The 17,698-nt window shown below is 34.4% G+C and overlaps 1 protein-coding gene across 15 annotated transcripts in view; it reads right to left on the bottom strand.

Annotated features, from left to right (window-relative positions):
- Positions 1-17,698, bottom strand: part of LOC143232799 (tight junction protein ZO-1-like) — a 110,622-nt gene that overhangs the window by 51,281 nt on the left and 41,643 nt on the right. For 2 of the 15 annotated variants that reach the window (XM_076468673.1, XM_076468678.1), the window contains exon 2: positions 7,820-7,889. The exons of 12 other annotated variants lie outside the window; for them this stretch is intronic. In XM_076468673.1, coding sequence (XP_076324788.1) covers positions 7,820-7,889 — 70 coding nt within the window. Of the gene's footprint in view, positions 1-246; positions 358-7,819; positions 7,890-17,698 lie in introns of those variants that run through there. One more of the 15 variants, XM_076468674.1, reaches the window with a different exon arrangement.

Genomic DNA, 17,698 nt, shown 5'->3' with positions numbered 1-17,698 from the left:
ATATTTAGACAAACGACAGACCACCTAATCAGATTAACCGAAACAATAATAGATAGCTTCAATAAAAAAGAATGTACTGTCGCTTGCTTCCTTGATATCAAGAAAGCATTCGACACTGTATGGCACGATGATCTAAGGTTCTGAATGAATGAAATGGAACTACCGCGAGGAATTATTCGCTGGTTATCTAACTTTTTGGAAAATAGAAAGTGTAGAGTAAATGTTGAAGGAACATTTTCTGAATACTTTACTCCTGAAGCTGGTGTCCCTCAGGGAGGGGTGGTTAGCCCTGTACTCTTCATCATGTATGTAAACAATATGCCACTGAGGGATCCGAATCATGGATTCTCTTCACAGTTCGCAGATGATGTGGCAGTCTGGAAAAGTGCCGCAACACCCACGATAGTAGCCACTAACATACAACCGCAACTAAATAGAATAAGTGAATACTGTCAAAAATATAGAATAAAAATAAACACAGCAAAAACACAACTCGTAGTCTTTACGAAATTGACAAAACACAAAAAACAACAGCCAGAATTATATATGAATGGCACACTATTCCAGATTGCCCCATCGGCAAAATGTTTAGGTCTGACCTATGATTCAAAACTAACTTGGATCAATCATGTGAACGAAATTAAAAATAAAGTCTGGCGAAGAACTAACTATGCTAGGAGTCTAACTGGTAAAAACAGTGGAGCATCTACAGATAACATACTAACAAATCTATAAAACATATATTAGACCTGTAATAGATTATGCGGTTCCAGCATGGATAACTGTAAGCAATAAAATAATTAAAACTAAACTATAAACAATCCAAAACACACTCCTCACAACTGCATACAGAGTTCCAAGAACTCATCTCAGTTCATTCACAAATACTCAAACATACCAACCATACCAGATAGACTCCTACATAGTACAATAATGTACTTTAATAAGAATTGGATGAAAAACGAATTACTATGCGAACTAGACAGGTACCTCATACATGATAAAGCTAGTCCTAAATATCTCTCCCCAGTTAACTTATATTTTAAATATAAAAAGAAATAAAAAAGAAAAAAATCTATATAAATTTTAAATAATAATAATAATAAAAAATAAATATATATATACATATATATATGTATATATGTATTAAACAATAAAAAAATGCCACCAACAAACTGGACATTCTGCTGATAGAATAAAATAATCACTGTATACGAGTCACAATACATGGACATTGCCCTGAAAAGGATCAAAATAATATTCAGTTCTGCAGTTAAATACCAATCCGTCAAGAACATAAGTACGGGGAGGAGGAAGAGGTCACAGAGAACCTGACCCTCCAGGGTATGAACTTTTCTTACCCAAACACCGACAGAGATTCGAGATTCAAGCACGACAGTTGATCTAGATATTTCAAGAAGGAAATTTTAAAGTAATTTTTGTCCCCTCTCGTCCATTAATTCGAACTCGTATCAACACATTTTGTAAGAAATTACTATTTGTATTTAAATATTAAGTGATGAAGTTTTCTTAGCGTAAGTTAAAATTTAAGCGTGTCTTTAAGAACGATAAATAACTTATGGATGTCTACACCAACATTAGCGATTACCGAAATTCGCTTTGTTACATCATGACTCGGAAAGCACACCTTATCCGACCACTCACATTAAATGTGTCTAATAATATTTTTATTTGTCCTATCTCAGGGTATTCATACTTTTGTTTTTAGTCTGTGAAACCCTTTTGTGAGGATATGTATTTAATACCTTCCTTCTGTTAAGCAACAAAAATCAACAAAGGCTAAAAACCGTTGTAAAAATAAAAAAGCCAATACAGTAATAAAGTTAATTATTAATTTTTGTTAACTTTTAACAACTTAGTAACAGAACATGCAAAATACAAAAAAAAAAAAGAAAGAAAGAAGTGCATGGCATTCGCGCTGTAAACACATGATACGTACTTTATGGTCGTGGGTACGATATTGCAGACTGGAGTAGAAACACAAATTTTTGAATTTCGCGCAAAGCTACACGAGGGTTATCTTCACCTACGGCTGAAAGAGTGAGCATGTTTGATTGGACGGAGATTAGAACCCGTAATCCCTGGATTGCGAATCGAGCGTCCTAACCCTGTGGCCATGCCAGGCTAGAATTAGATAGACAGGTATGCACCTGTGCGCAAAAGTCGAAGAAGTAACACACACACACACACACACACACACACACAAAATCAATAACAAATAAGTGAAAAGATAGACTTTTCAGAACAAGGTAGTAGTAAAATTTGTTTTCGGAAATGAAAATATTGCATCATTATTTCAGATTAAAACAATATTCGTTATACGTGAGAGTTTAACATGAACAACATTTTCAACCAATAAGGTACCACTGTGGTGTATTCCATCAAACAAACGTATAATGTTTGGTGAAATCAACTGAATTAAACCTATATGCAAATCCTGATAATAACTTCAATAACTATCCTTCCTTTTCGTTACTACTACTGTTTTTTTATCAAGAGACTATTACAAATAATGATTCACTATGAATTTTGTTTTCAAAACTGAACTGAAAAGCAGTCTTTTGGACACCTCGAAGTACATTCAGAGATCAACCTGAAAGCTTATATTTTTAAAATATAGGGTTCATTCCCTGCATCGGTATGGCACAGATAATCAATTCTATGTACAGCTTTTTGTTTACAAATAAACAAAAAACAAACCCATTTCTCGCGGAAAACCTAAACGGATGAAATGTGTGATTCAGCTGCAAGACATTAATTAACTTGGAAATCAATATTAAATAATATATTATAAGAAGAAGAAAAAACACGTTCTAAACACCCATCCTTTACGTCATCAATATGATGACTAACGTTTTGTACGTTCTAAACTGCAAGTAAAATCGTTTTAAAATAACACGATTATTTTACCAACTCTTCGTATTTTAAAGGGAATATTTGAGGAAACTGGATAATGCATAATAGTTCACTCCATCCGCGAAATATCCGGTCACATGCATGTAAGGTATATTAAATAATGTTTAACATGATTATGCTCCTGTCTTTAATTGTATCACAGTCGTGTTCTCACTTTTAGTGCTGTCATGTCATTAAAGGCTTTCGTTTTTAAATGTTGTATTAAACTTAAATTCATATCTTAAACTCGTATCATCTGTGATTTTTTCTAGTTTAAAGTTCTTTATTTGTTATATAATTGAAACGTCAAAGTTTTCATTTATTTCTGTTCTTTTTTTTTTCGAATAAAGCTACTCGAGGGCTACCTGCATTAGCTGTCTAATTTTGAACGGATAGCTTATAGGGAAGACAACTAGTTAATATTATAACACGCTATGACATGCAGGCCGTAAACTCAAATGATATAATGTTTACTGTCAAAAGTCTTTTATGTCAGAATATTTTTAGCACTAATCGTTACGTAACGGTAATCGTTTGTTTAGTGCTGTGATTCCCAACCAGGGGTGCGAGATAGCGTCCCAGGTAGTGCGAGATAACATTTCAGATTTTTTTTTGGTTTATATTTGTAATATTTTTTCTTTTCCAAATGTTTCGTTTTTGTTTATATATCATTAAAAACTAATTATAAAAATTCACCTTTATTCTTAAATAAATAATTACTGCGAGAACATATTAAAATTTTAGGGGTGCGGGGCATAAAAAAGGTTGGGAACCACTGGTTTAGTGTTTAATGATGGTGGCGCTTCAGTTGTTCACATATCACAAACTTCATCAATACATGACAGAATATCGATACTTTCTATTTTCCGTACGTTTAATTTCTTCTACAGATTCTTCTCTAAGCGGGCCCGACATGTCCAAGCGTGTTAAGGCGTGCGACTCGTAATCTGAGGGTCGCGGGTTAGCCTCCCCGTCGCGCCAAACATGCTCGCCCTTTCAGCCGTGGGGGCGTTATAATATGACGGTCAATCCCACTATTCGTTGGTAAAAGAATAGCCCAAGAGTTGGCGGTGGGTGGTGATGACTAGCTGCCTTCCCTCTTGTCTTACACTACTAAATTAGGGACGGCTAGCACAGATAGCCCTAAGAAATTCAAAAACAAACAAACAAACAAACAAACAATCTTCTCTAAACCGCTAGAATACGAGTTATATTATTCCTCCCTAAAAAAAGTAATGGTTATTGGTTGTTTTTTTTTATCCCAAACTTAACTTCTTATTCATAATCAGCACAATTGCTTAGTACTGTACAACCAGTACAACACAAGATAGTACTGGTTGAATGATTAATTCCTTACTTAAAATTTAGCGAAATCTGTCGCTAGGACAGTCTCAGACAAGTGATGTCAATTTAAAAAAAAAAAAAAAAATTAGCATGCGCTGGTAGACTGATCAACCACCTAGTAGGGTCCAGCATGGCTAGGTGGTTAAGGCACTCGACTCGTAATCCGAGAGTCGAGGGTTTGAATCCCCGTCACACCACACATGCTCGCCCTTTCAGCCGTGGGAGTGTTACAATGTGGTGATGACTAGCTGTCTTCCATCTAGTCTTACACTGCTAAATTAGTTTGTTAACTTGTATTATCATAAATTTCTCCACATATCTACAATGCCATTTTTTCTTTGTTCCAAACGCAAGCAACTTCATTGGACTAATGGTGTGTGAATGGCTAAAATCACCGTCATCAGCTGGACACATCAGAGTAAAATAGCTGTCCAACATTGAATATGAATATCTTTAACAATTTTGAAACTAAGACACGAGGGCCAATATTACTGATTATGTGCTAGGTTTATCGAATATCTGCTATTAAAACTAATTCGAAAAATCCACGACACATATTGCTTTTTTCACTCTTCTTCCTGACACAAACACACGCACACAAATGACAAAACAAAGTTATAATTCACTTGACTATAATTGCATATTCCAAACTATAATACATCGCTACATTAAAGATAAAAAAAAAAATCACAAGATTACAGATGATACGGTACAGTACCGTCTTTCCAATCTTCCTAACGTTCATTTTTATCTGGAAGTGTGTACGATATGATTCTGTCCGGCAATCCTTCAACTATTTCTAAGTTTCCTTGACAGTTGAAAAACCAAAACTGACTGATTCAGCGGATAGAATCAGCGGGTAAATATAACCAAACTTTGACTTATTAACGTTATTTCTATACATTCAAGCACAGTTATATTAACTGCTTTACATGTAAAAAATGTCATCACAGGTACAGCTAAATAAATTTCAGTGAAAATTAAAAGCCACTGTTTATTCGCTATATATACACACAACCAATGAACACGCACACATCTATTTATTGTTGTTGTATTTTTATATTCATCTGAACATACGAAGGAACTACCTGCATCTACATTTCCTAATTCTGAACCGATAGACTAAAGGGAAAGGAGCTAGTGAGCATCATCCACCGTTAGTTCTTGAGCTAATCTATTTCAATAGTGAGATGTTGTGGAAGCGGGACTCAAACAGTTTACCCTCTGGTTCAGAGTGACACGCCTGGCCAACAGAAATGTCAATAATGTAAGCGAAATTGCATTAGCAAGCGTTCGAACTTTTACATATGCTACAGTGTCTCATGAAGAGCAAAGAACCAACGTAATTTCTCAAAACTAACCACCGTTCACGCAAATTAACACTCTTGAATAAAACAATTTTTATGCAAGAAACTACATGAAAAGATATATAAATATGCATCCTATATAAGAAATTTTTCTTTCATCCAATTATGAATCAATAATTTAATAAAACCAATTCCGAAAAATTATTACAGAACACCGATAACTCATTGTCACTATCAGACAAACTGGATTATGATATTGTGTAGAAACAAATAGCTATGCTTTTCTAGTTGTAAATACACCATAACAGTGATTTGTTTGGTTTGTTTTCAATTTCGCGCAAAGCTACACGAGGGCTATCAGCACTAACCGTCCATAATTTAGCAGTGCAAGACAAGCATCACCACCCACTGCCAACTCTTGGGCTACTCTTTTACCAACGAATAGGCTCCCCAGTGGCTCAGCGGTATGTTTGCGGACTTACAATGCTAAAAACAAGGTTTCGATACCCATGGTGAGCAGAGCATGGTGTAGCTTTGTGCTTAATTCAAAACAACAACAAACGAACAGTGGGATTGACTAACTTTATAACGCCCCCACGGCTGAAAGGGCAAGCATGTTTGATGGAACGGGGATTTAAACCCGCGACCCTTATATTACGAGTCGAGTGCCTCAACCACCTGGCCATGCCGGGACTTGTAACAGTGTCCAATGAAGTTACGTAGGTTTTGCTGAAAGTTTCTATTTGTTACAGTGTATTGAAAATAATATTAAAATAAGTCATTTTGTGGAAAGAACGTGTGCTTTGCATCACGACAACTAAAAAATGACGTTTAAAATTATATTTTCATAATGAACAGGAAAAATGGTGTACACAAGTATTAAAACACAAAAAAATTATAATAATTATTTACTTTGGTTATGTGGCTCTAAGTTAAGCCGACAATAAAAGCAATGTTTATTTTTTTTTTCCCCAAAAAATGCTTACTTTTTCCCTTGCAATTAATAGACCAACGAAACTCAAGCTCGTTCACTACTTTAGGTCAACTGTTAGGGCACAACAGTGCTCCAGGTGGTTCGCTGGCTGGTCCAAAATGCATGTTACTGACGACCAACGCCAAGGCCATACGAGAGAACAGAGCAGGTGAGTAATAGGCCTAGTAATTGGTCAGCGAAGTCTTTTGTCACGCGGAATTGGTATGCAGACGAAAAAGTTTTGGAACCGCTGCTTTAGATTAGTGCACAGCGATCCATAACTGCGCAACTCAAGGCTCACCGGTTGAGAATGACTCCTGTAACAAATAACGATTTAACCTTGTGTACGATCTCTGTAAGTACACAAACAGTAGAAATCCTTGGTTCAGATTGGGGAAGGAGCCTTGGTTTTTCCAATAAATAAATATAATCCATTAAAAACATCGAACACTGTATATGAAATTTTAAAATACTCATCTCCAAGAAAGGTGTACGAGTAATACTGACATTATTACAATTACATATTGTATTCATAAAATGAATAAAAAGTTTCTCTTGATGACGAGAAACCCACCTGAAATAAAAATGTATCTCAATAAAAGCGTTAATAAAATGTTTTAACATATAGTTAAAAACAACTATAATGTATAGTTGTCGGTTATTGTCCAATGACGGAAGTCCTAGCGAACTGATTCTAATAGGGGAAAATATAATATGATTAATTACTACTAAAGGCATTAAATGTTTGTAATTTCGTGCACTATTATCTTTCATGTTTTTACTTTCTTTACTTAAAATTTATTTTTATGCGTGCGTAAAATAATTTAGTTAATAATCATTTTGTATCAACACTCGTAACATAGTGCTTAATGACAAGTTTGTAAGATGCAAATATAACGTTTAGTAAGTAATACGATAAAACTAAACGTATATATTGCTACTCGTGGCTTCCTTCACCGGACATGTTGCAACACGTTTAATAACTGTACAAGTTGCGTCGTTCTTTCCGTGGATTAGCGTTGCAACTGTTATAGTGATAGAATTAACTTTTGGCGTATACAAAACCATCATCATGAATGTCGATCTCAAACAAAACCTAATATTAAAAACAAACAACTGGTTCATTTTTCACCCAAATCTCTACATCATATTTACACGAGTTATTTTAAAAATTATGAAATAACTACTAAACATGTATTGAGGGATGTTGTGTTTGCCTCAGCTTACATTATATAATTTCATGAACAATAAAATCCAGTATACATTAAATTCCACATACCTTTTGTAGAATTTTCATTTTCACAAAGTGGAAACTAAAAGAGCAAGAAATTTCCAACGCGTTGTTTCGTCTAACAGAATCGAACAAAACATGAATGAACACAATCTATACAACTTTCGATATACAAATTCTGAAGTTATCTAACACGTTTTCCTAAACTCGCAATACACAAGGGAAGTGAACGTATCTCTAGAGCACGTGAACTAGTAAGCATGAGAGTACCTTAATAGCCAATCATCGAACTGGAAGTTGTTACCATGACAGCAAACTACTATGTTAAAAACGTTGAAAAATTTCTGGTCATTACCATAATCTCTGAACAACATCTGTTGTTCCCAAATCAGTTATAATGATTTACCCATATTTTTTTGACATGAAGCGTTGATTTATTTTTCAACCAGAACGAGCGATGTTTCTCGCTAAGTCGTATGTTCATTTATCGATACAAAATAAATATCATAAAAGTCGAAGGAAATAACCCCACTTTTCATTAACATATGTCTATGACAACGGCATAGAAAACAGGCAGCACTGTTTAATATACTAAAGGTGTGTCAAATCAGAACAATTCATTTCTTCTACGTGTAAGTAAAACTGGAACACGCTTTAAAGGTGTATTTAGACGAAGGAGAGTATACTTGTAAGGTGTTTTTAATGGACTACATCTGTCTAGAAAATTTTGACGAATTTTCCAGCTGTTAGCGAGTCTACAATAAATTATGAAAATATTTTATACGTGTTTTTTAGGGTAAGGGACTGCTTGGTGTTATTGTTTGTATTACAAATAAAATGAAATAATTTTGAAAAATAATAATTTCATTTCAATTTATAAAACATTTCTCTAAATTACCAAAACAATATAGCTATTGCCGCTGAGCGAGTTTTATTTAAGAAGTTAGGATGGAGTTTTACTATTTAAGTTCAATTATTTCTATGTATTACCTTTAGTATTTTGTCTTCTATTTCGTCTTTACCTCACTCTTCATTCCTGGTTCCGTTGCACAATACCAAACAACTATTAGCCAAAACTACCAAAATCATTTCACTAAATATTCCATTGTTAAAGCTCTTCATATACCTGTCGTTTGTGTTCTGGTCAGTGAACTTCGAGTGTCTTGTCCTCCTTCTAAATATTTTGAATGTTTGTAAAATTGTAAAAATAAGAAAAAAAAAGAAGCCAAACGGACACCAGGTGTTAGATACAAGCTCAAGTACATATAAAGAGCCGACATGTCGGCGTCTATATGTCATGACTGACGGGGGGCCACATACCTAACATGCCTTTAGGTATAGGTGTTTCAACTTCGTTATTTTTTATAACACGATTACATGCATAGTTAGGTAATAAGTTTGAAGTTCTCTAGGCTTGTGATGTGTTATTACGTTAAAGTAAGTTAACATAATTTCTGGAGAAGGCCGAGTCAAGTCGAAGTATGTCTCTGTTTTGTTGTCTTCTGCAGAATCAAGAGTCCATTTCGTAAAGATAAAAGTTCTGCATTTTTTATTAAACGTGTTACGTTGTACGTTAAACCTCATACACTGCTGGCCAAAATCTTAAGGCCAACGAACATAAAGAAAAAATATGCATTTTGCGTTGTTAGACTCAACCACCTATTTGAGTAGAGCTTCGAAAGATGAAAATAAGAAAAGGGAAAATAAATATAAAAAACTTTTTTAGCATTTAATAGAGAAAATGTGAACACTATGTAATTAGCCTAAATACTAGCTGGTCAAAAGTTTAAAATCATACTGAAACGAAGCATTAATCGGTAAACACGTTACGAAATTTAGTCATTTGTATTCAAGCATTGGTGTTGTAAACATCTCTCACTGACATCTCCTGTGTTACATTGGGTAAAAACAAGGCAAGGGCTAAAAAGTTGACAGAGTTTGAACGTGGCAGAATTGTCGAAGTGCAAAAGCAAGGTCTCTCTCAACGTGCCATCGCTGGTGAGATTGGGCGTAGTGAAACTGCTGTTGCAAATTTCTTAAAAGACCGTGAGGGATACGAAACGAGTGGTTGGCCCAAGAAAATTTCGTCGGTGTTGAGCAGGAGAATTTGAAGGGTTGTCCGGTAAGACACCAGCCGATCGTCGAACCAGGTTAAGGCCTTTACGGACGCAGAATGCAGCTCAAGAACAATAAGACAGTATCTACGAGAGAAAGGCTTTATAAACCGTAAACGTCTTCAAAGGCCACGCCTCCTTCCACACTCGGTTAAACTTTGCTGAGAAGCATTAAACATGGGACGTAGAAAAGTGGAAGAAGGTTTTGTTCTCTGATGAGAAAAAAATTTAACCTGAATGGTCCAAATGGCTTCCAACGTTACTGGTACGATAAGGATATTCCACCGGAGACATTTTCTACACTACACAGTGGAGGAGGTTCCATCTTGATCTGGGGTGCTTTCTCCTTCCATGGAACAATGGAATCTTCAGGTTATACAGGGGCGTCAAACAGCAGCTAGCTACACTGGTATGTCGGAGAGAGCATTCTTATTGACTGCAGGCTCTCGCTTGTGTGAAAATGACTGGATCTTTCAGCAGGACAACGCTGCAATCCACAATGCCCGCAGGGCAAAGGACTTTTTCATGGCGAATAACGTGATTCTTTTGGCATTCGACCATGCCAAAGCGAATGTTTGAAGCTATTCGCAATGACCGCCGTGCAACTCACTACTGAGACCTCTTGTTGGGCATTTTCTACCCTGTTTAGGACTTCTTTTTGGTATGGTCTTAAACTTTTGACCAGCTAGTATTTAGGCTACTTTAATAGTGTTCACGTTTTCCCTATTAAATGCTAAAATGTTTTTTTTATTTTCCCTTTTTTATTTTCATCTTTTGAAGCTCTACTCAAATAAGTGGTTGAGTCTAACAGCGCAAAATGCATATTTTTTCTTTATGTTCATTGACCTTAAGATTTTGGCCAGCAGTGTATTTTCATTTGTCTGTAGACAGTGATCTGGAGACTTTATTAAGCCTACTCCTCCATCTGTGTAAAAACACTTGTCTGCATATACTGTATACTTTTTGTGTGTTTTTTTTTCTGTTTTGTTTTGTTTATTGGCAGTGAACTGATAATATTGAGACTACGTAAAATACACTACTTATATTGTTCCGACTGTCTTAAGATGTTGGTGACGTGTGTGGTACGTTCATTCAGAAGAACTGTTGTTTTATATTCATCTACAAGGGGCACCCCTTGTGGCTATCGGTAAATCTGCAGGCTTGCGACGCTAAAGATCGGGTTTTGATACTCGTGGCAGCCCGAGTATAGAGAGCCTGTTGTGTAGCTTTGCGCTTAACAACAAACAACTTGTACAATGCACAGTATATCATCTTTGATGCCGATTATGGCCACTTTACAAATCTATATTTCCACAATGACAGACAAGGGTTTTTCTAAGATACATGTATTGTCCCAAAAATGGGGCAAAAATAATCACAACGACTTCTCGTATCTTTCTTCCCCAACACAGTTACTAGACCTCAATCTGTTTAACGTCTGTGAGATATCATACAGTCTTGGCCGAAGAGTTTGCACACTGTTAAATGTTGATGTTACTGTCTACATGCAGGGATTAGTTACTGTGTAATGTCCGAGCTTATAGAAAAACAACAACTTTACTTTTCGAAACTAAAGTGGAATTTTTAGCAGAGTTACAACTATCAGTACGTAAAGAATGCACGAAAATTCTATCTCAAAAAACAAATTAGCATTGTCTGTTTAACAGAGCACTAAGCATGAGGGCTTTATATAGACTGTCACAGGAAAAATAAATTGATTTATGTATGTATTATAGATTCGTCAACTTGAATATCAGAGGCATTATATGCTCAAGAGGTTGACACGGTTGTATGGCATCTTTTAATACCTGAATTGAACGGCAATTTAATTGTTTAATTTGTACTCGTACATAAATGATCAACCTATAGCCTGCAGTGAATTCACATGTAAAATCTGAAAAAAATATCTTCAAAATCCAGATAAAAACGAGTGTTGAAAAATTACTGTTGCGCGTGCATTTTCCTTAAATTATAAAGATGTAGCGTGTTTTTTTAAGAATAAAATGACAAACAGTACTCTAAAAATTGGCATTTAAAAATCATTTTGAAGCTGCACAATTTCATGAAAATTACTATTCAATATTTTGCAGTTGAAAAAAGGTTTTTCTCAAGTTTTAATGACGTACGCACTAAGAAATTAATGCGCATCTATAACAGTCGCTGATATCATACGTTACAACTATACTTACAACTGTTTTTAGCGAACTATTATTGATCTTTATATACGTTCTCCCAGTTGTAAAACGGTACATACGGGGACTTGTACCTCTGGAAGTCGGTAATACATTGAGTAGTTTTGCGCTTTTACTACAAGCAAACAAATTTTATATGTACATGCAACAGACGGACAGACATCCATCATTCCAAATTATATTATTCTGGTAGTAAAATGTGTTAAAAGTTGACAAAATATATATAATTTTGGTATTTCAAGCCACGGTTTGATCTAAAACTAAGGGCTATCGAATTCATGTTTGTACACATCTTTAATATTTTCACATTTAGAGAAATCAATTTTTAACCGATTGAAACCCTGGGTGGAGCTACTTAGAGATGACAGTAAGAAAAAATTGGCTCAGACAAGTACAACTCCAACTGACAGACATACATTTTCCCAAATTATATTATTATGTAAGATGTTAAAGTACTTGTTATATTTCAGATACTTAATATTTCAATGCTTGAGCTTAGTGTTGTCTGTTTGGTTTTTGCAAAGGACAAAGCTACACACTGCGCACCGTGAGTATCGAAACCAGATTCTTAGCGTTACAAGACAACTGACTTCTATCGCTAAGACAACGGAGCAGTTTAGTGTTTACAAATTTATCTAAATTACAAAAAAAAAAACACAACATAGTTTGATTGTAATAAGAACAACTTATTTCACTTAAGCACAAATAATCATTTATGTATTTTGAAAAAGTGTGTAAATTAAGAACCGATAATCTGCGAATGTTGGGGTGATTCTATAATTACGGTCACATGCTAGACAAACGTATCTCTTGCATACGAAAGTAGAGTGCACTGTCTCCAAAATGTAATCGGTGGTTGCCACTGGCTGAATAAATATACGACCCACCTTCTTTTTTTTTTCAAAGAGAAATATTTATAGAAAAAAATTTTAAACGGAGCAAAGTCAAACGACACATTTCGAAAACAATTAACTTCAATGTTCACCACGGAAGCAGGAAAACTCGTATAATAGAAAGTTTAGGGCAGCATTCCGAGTCAAGCAGAACTGAAAAACGAAGGCCATGGTTACGAAAGAGAATCTTCCAACCTGAAAACCCCCTTACAGCAAAGTTAAACATATATTCTGGCACTGTTAACAAGATAATGCACAACAGTTTGAAAATTACAAATGCTAACAAGCTTATAAACTCACAGCCACACCTCAAAACCAATTACTATTTTCACGAGAAAAGCTTAAAAACTGGAATTACAGCAACCTTATTCGACCACATGCATATGCAACTCTAACAGACATTTATGCTTTAATTTGTTTAGTTTTGGATTTGCACAGTTGTAGGTCATCACATCGGTAATAAGTAAGAGAAGCATGAGATAGCACTATCGTCGGGGGAATGTGGTCTTTAGTACTTGCAGTAGGATTTAATCATCATTTCTAAAAGGTGTAAGTGCTACGCAGAATGTCCATGAAGTTTGCAATATTACGTATATGTCAAATGTACATCTAGTCCTCTAACAGTCGTACCAATTGCTGATATTCACATATGGTAATTTTGTAATAATTTAGTACAGAAAATTCACTATACTACTGCAGATAAATTTAGAGCTTTCTATTGTGTACAGTAAGTCCTGAAGCACAGAGATGTAAAGTGTAAATACATTAATTCAAAATTTACACTTCATACTTTAATGGTTACATATTTGAAGAGTAATTTCCTGGTAATGCTGGGACTGGTAAATAGGTATTCTATGTCGAACTAACCGTAATACTGGAAGATCAGAGCGTGGTTGGTATGCACGAGAATATGTGTACACGTAAGGTACACAAGAATCAATTATAATTTGTGAACATCAATTGGCATGATGTCAGTAAACGGTTAAAATCGTTGCTTTAACAGTTTTTGTCCATCATTCAGAAGTGATTTCAATGGTTTCTATCGTGAAATTGGCGAGAAGGTGACTCGTAATAAGAATTTCATAATTTAATAAAGGAGCTTAAAATGATCAGTATTTTTTAACATTTACGATTTTGAACAGCAAATAAATTCGTAATTATAGTAAGATATCGTATTCCAGCTGCTTTCCAAATGTACTTATTATCAACTATCTTGCTTTGTATAAATATTTCGTATTATAGAAATTTAAAAATTAAATATGATATTTTCATCTGAATAAAATTAAAATAAATATCGTTACTTGTGTTACAATTTTTTACATTAAAATATTGTTTTAGTCACAGGTTATCCAAAATTTGAATTACAACGAAAAAGACGTTTGCTATTGTGAAAAAATCAATGATTATTTAAACATTTCAGCTGAAACCACGTTATGTACTCCTCGCATAAACTTTTTAATACAACTTCCGTTAGAGGCCGCCTTAGAATATTTGCACTTAATAAATCAATAGAGTTCTATAACTATGTATATACAAGGCTCCAAAAGAAAGGTTTATGTCGACACGCCCTCTCAATCAAAACGCTATTAAACAACACGAGCAACGAGAAACGCAGTTCTCTAGAAAATGTTATTACATGTTCCAACCAAAGCTTTCCACGTGCAATATAACTCAAACCTTTCTACCTCGTACCTCTAAAGAAGCTTCAACTTTGAAAGCTTATTAGACTCGTAACTGGCATTATTTAAAAGCATTAAGTTAACTAATTGATACACACATACAAGTGTGTGTGTGTGGATAGAGATATTTAAAAATATTGTGTTTACATTAATGACTACACAACATTACCATAAAAGTTAATTTTACAGAATGTGGTTATTAAATAATTTGGTGTTTAAAATAAACCAATGATGCAGTGAGAGAAATAAGTTTTGCGTAATCTTAAAATTAGTTGAATTTTGAACTCCTTTCAAACTTTTAATAACGTATTCTTACATGAAGCACTATATACATTATAGTGTATATATATTGTGTATACGGAATTAATTTTCATAATATTTCCCTCAAAGTAAGGTAGCTTTGTTCACCACATCGAAGAAATGCATTTACTTCCAACCAAAATACTTTATTTTAGATTGATGAAACAACCATTTTACATTTTATTTCTTTTTAAACAAGCTAGATTTTCTTAACAAATGTCACACTACAATGCTGCAGCATTAGATAACATTCATTCAAAGATAAAAGTTCATACAAAAAAAGTTTACGTAGCGCCAACGTTTGTCATTTTGAGCGGCATCAGAATTAATATCATTGTTCTGTTAAGGATTCGAATCTGTTTTTATCTAATGACAGTTCACAGATGTGGGTGGCTCTTTACGCCTCTGCTACCACCTAGGCTTAGAATAAACTGCATTAATTAGTGTCTTCTTTCAAAATATTTAATATAACAAATTATATTTCAATATATATGTCAACTTTTCCATCGTTGACAAACTTAAAAGTGGCTGTGAAAATTTTCCTGGTTAAATTACTATAAAATAAAATAAACCTTAAAATTATGGCCATTCACGATTCACTGTAAACATGTGATAGACACAGACAAACAAAGAGAAAAATAAGAAGAAAGGTGTGTGTGTTTTCTTAGAGCAAAGCCACATTTGGCTACCTGCCGAGCCCACCGAGGGGACTCAAACCCCTGATTCTAGCGTTATAAATCCAGAAACTTACCGAGAGAGGATAAGAATAAAGCTCCAGGTCAAACGAACAATATGTTAATATTAGAGTTGAATGTCCTTCAAACATTACAAAATAAATCACCCCATCCATAAAAGTTGTTACCCACAGTTTTTCAGAACTATATGACGTTTGTAAATACATAATGTGAATTACTTATTTATGTGCATGGATATATAATGTACTTATATTTGTATGATATTTACTTTAGTAAAAAACTGAGTAGTGTTCAACTTGTTTATTATTTTTATACTATTTCCGATCTACATTAGTATTATTACTGCAACAATACTTCATTCAGTACAGGATTTCTAAAATAATAAAATAATGAATAATTTGTTATACATACGTTTAAGTAGTTCGAATATATATATTTTTTGAAACCAAGTGGAGAGCGTGATTTTTGTTTATCTTTGAATTTATCACCAAGAAACCACAAACACCTTCTGTAGAAAAATCCTAAGCCCAACAACACAATACACACACACACTAATAAGAAGCATAAGTAAAAGCCTTCAATTGACAATTGGCGAATATAACACAATCTTAACATCTGACAGTCATCGATAGTACCTGGCTCTCCCTGATCCTGATGAAAGAATCTAAATCCCGATCCATATATCACGTATTGTAATAAATCATCAAAGGGAGGAAAAACAAGGCTAAACGGCTGTTTATTATTATAATGCACCACGAAAACCACCAGATGGAGTTAAAAGCAAAAACGTTCACTTGTATTTTTGGTTTGGAGTCTTTTTTCTTTCTTTCTCCATTAAGAGCATTTGAGATTGATTTGTTTCAGAATTCTCGCACAACGCTACACGATAGTCTAGGAGAAGTAATCTAGGTTTTCAGTCTTTAACGCTCTTTAAGAAGAAATAGACATCCCACACCATAACTATTTTAACGTAACATGTAAACATATGTGTCGAAGTTTTTTTCTATAAGCCTTTTAATCGTACCATTATCAAAAGAACTATTTGTACTTGTATGTTTATCGACACATTAGTTCTTTATAAACAAGACATTTTAGCCATTATAATACACAGTTAACAATAGCATTTATAACAGTATAAAGATCAGTATTGCTTGCCCACAAGACGTTTCTACTGTAAAACTAATGCCAACATTTAACTTGACCAGATAATAACGGGAGTCCACAGTGTTATAGCACTGGCAAGTTTCATCCAACGGTCAGTTTGTTCACGCTCAGCTTGTAGTATTTTAAGTAGTGGGTGATTATCTTGAAGTAATATTCAATGCACTGTTAATCCAAATTTGGACCAGAGTAGTTTTTGTTGGTCTAAGTAAACAGAACGTCAGTAACGGACTTACATAGATCTGCATCTGTTTGTTTTCAGTTGAGAATGTGATTCACCCATATGGATTGGCAAAGTAGCAGGTTTGTTGATTGGCCAAAAATAAATGATAAATTATGGAGTGAATGAAATTAGTTTAAACCCATTTGTTTTTATAAAAGAAAAAAATGCGCACTTGTAAATCACAAGTGTGACAAAATTTCGAATGGTTCACAAATGAAGAGTCGCGAGGTGAAATTAATCACACGTTTTCATTTACAGCTTCTTACTCTTCACGAATGGAAAATATTTAAAAATTTAGTACTGAAAAGTTGAAACCATAATATATTTTGTTATGAATTTTTTGGTTTATAGGAAAACCAACAATTTCGGTTTGGTATCAACGCATCTCGGCAAAGAGTGTATAGTATCCTTATTAAAGAATGTTAAATCCTTTCGAGAATCTTCTCTTTTGCTATAAAGGTTTATCTGGATATAACTATTTTTAATTTAGAACTGAAAGACTAGGGGAAGGCAGCACCCACCGTGAACTCTGGAACTACTGATGTCTCCCCAAATAGTGGGATGTAACTCTTATAACGTGATTTTGCAGCAATGCCGAGGCCGCGAAGCATGAATATTTGAATTCACAATCCAATAAATCTAACCACTAGGTCACACCCAGCCCACTCGT

This window comes from Tachypleus tridentatus, chromosome 11 (assembly GCF_004210375.1).
Source record: "Tachypleus tridentatus isolate NWPU-2018 chromosome 11, ASM421037v1, whole genome shotgun sequence".
NCBI lineage: Eukaryota > Metazoa > Arthropoda > Merostomata > Xiphosura > Limulidae > Tachypleus > Tachypleus tridentatus.
Note: the sequence above shows the minus strand (reverse complement) of the source record. Positions and strands in the feature narration are given on the sequence as shown.